Raw genomic sequence first — 846 nt, forward strand, 5'->3', positions numbered from 1 at the left:
GTAGCTGGGACTACAGGCACCCGCCCCCACACCTGGCTGATTTTTTTGTATTTTTTAGTAAAGACGGGGTTTCACCGTGTTAGCCAGGATGGTCTGCATCTCCTGACCTGGTGATCCGCCCGCCTCGGCCTCCCAAAGTGCTGGGATTACAGGCGTGAGCCACCGCGCCCGGCCATCTAAACATCTTTTGATTACATTTTCCGACTTCTCGGAAATGGGCATGCATTATTTGTGGTAAGTTGAAAAATAATGAAAAAATGGAGTTACCTTTTAAACAAAATAAAAGTGAAGAGATTGAGGCATAGTGCTGTGTGGTGGCTGTTAATCATTTTAATGTGATGCTACCTATTGTCAGTTGAGCCTCACAGTAGTCTTGGGGAAAACTCATCATTATTGCCAACTGAAAGTTTGGAAACTGAGGCTCAGGCCCTTCAGGCAGCCCAGGGCCCCTGGGTCATGAGAAACAGGGCAGGTAGGCATTTGAGCAGGTGTGTGTGACCCCAGTGACCTTTATGCCCCAGGACAGCGTCCTTTCCAAGCCCATTTGCCCTATGCCACCCCTTGTCTCACCCCTGCAGGTTGCAAAAGTGTCCACTACGATCTGGTCTTCCTCCTGGACACCTCCTCCAGCGTGGGCAAGGAGGACTTTGAGAAGGTCCGGCAGTGGGTGGCCAACCTGGTGGATACCTTCGAGGTGGGCCCCGACCGCACCCGTGTGGGGGTCGTGCGCTACAGTGACCGGCCCACCACAGCCTTCGAGTTGGGCCTCTTCGGCTCGCGGGAGGAGGTCAAGGCAGCCGCCCGGCGCCTCTCCTACCATGGGGGCAACACTAACACGGGTGACGC

The 846-nt window shown here is 54.4% G+C and overlaps 1 protein-coding gene across 1 annotated transcript in view; it reads left to right on the forward strand.

Annotated features, from left to right (window-relative positions):
* Window positions 1-844, forward strand: part of LOC105543817 (collagen alpha-1(XXII) chain-like) — a gene marked incomplete at its 3' end in the record, with an annotated part of 11,905 nt that extends 11,061 nt beyond the window's left edge. Inside the window, exon 2 of the mRNA XM_011985942.1 lies at window positions 579-844. Within this exon, the coding sequence (XP_011841332.1) occupies window positions 579-844 (266 nt within the window). The remainder of the gene's footprint in view (window positions 1-578) is intronic.
* Between the last annotated feature and the right edge of the window lie 2 nt (window positions 845-846).

The sequence above is a fragment of the Mandrillus leucophaeus genome, unplaced genomic scaffold (genome assembly GCF_000951045.1).
Source record: "Mandrillus leucophaeus isolate KB7577 unplaced genomic scaffold, Mleu.le_1.0 Scaffold1076, whole genome shotgun sequence".
In the NCBI taxonomy this organism is placed as follows: Eukaryota; Metazoa; Chordata; class Mammalia; order Primates; family Cercopithecidae; genus Mandrillus; species Mandrillus leucophaeus.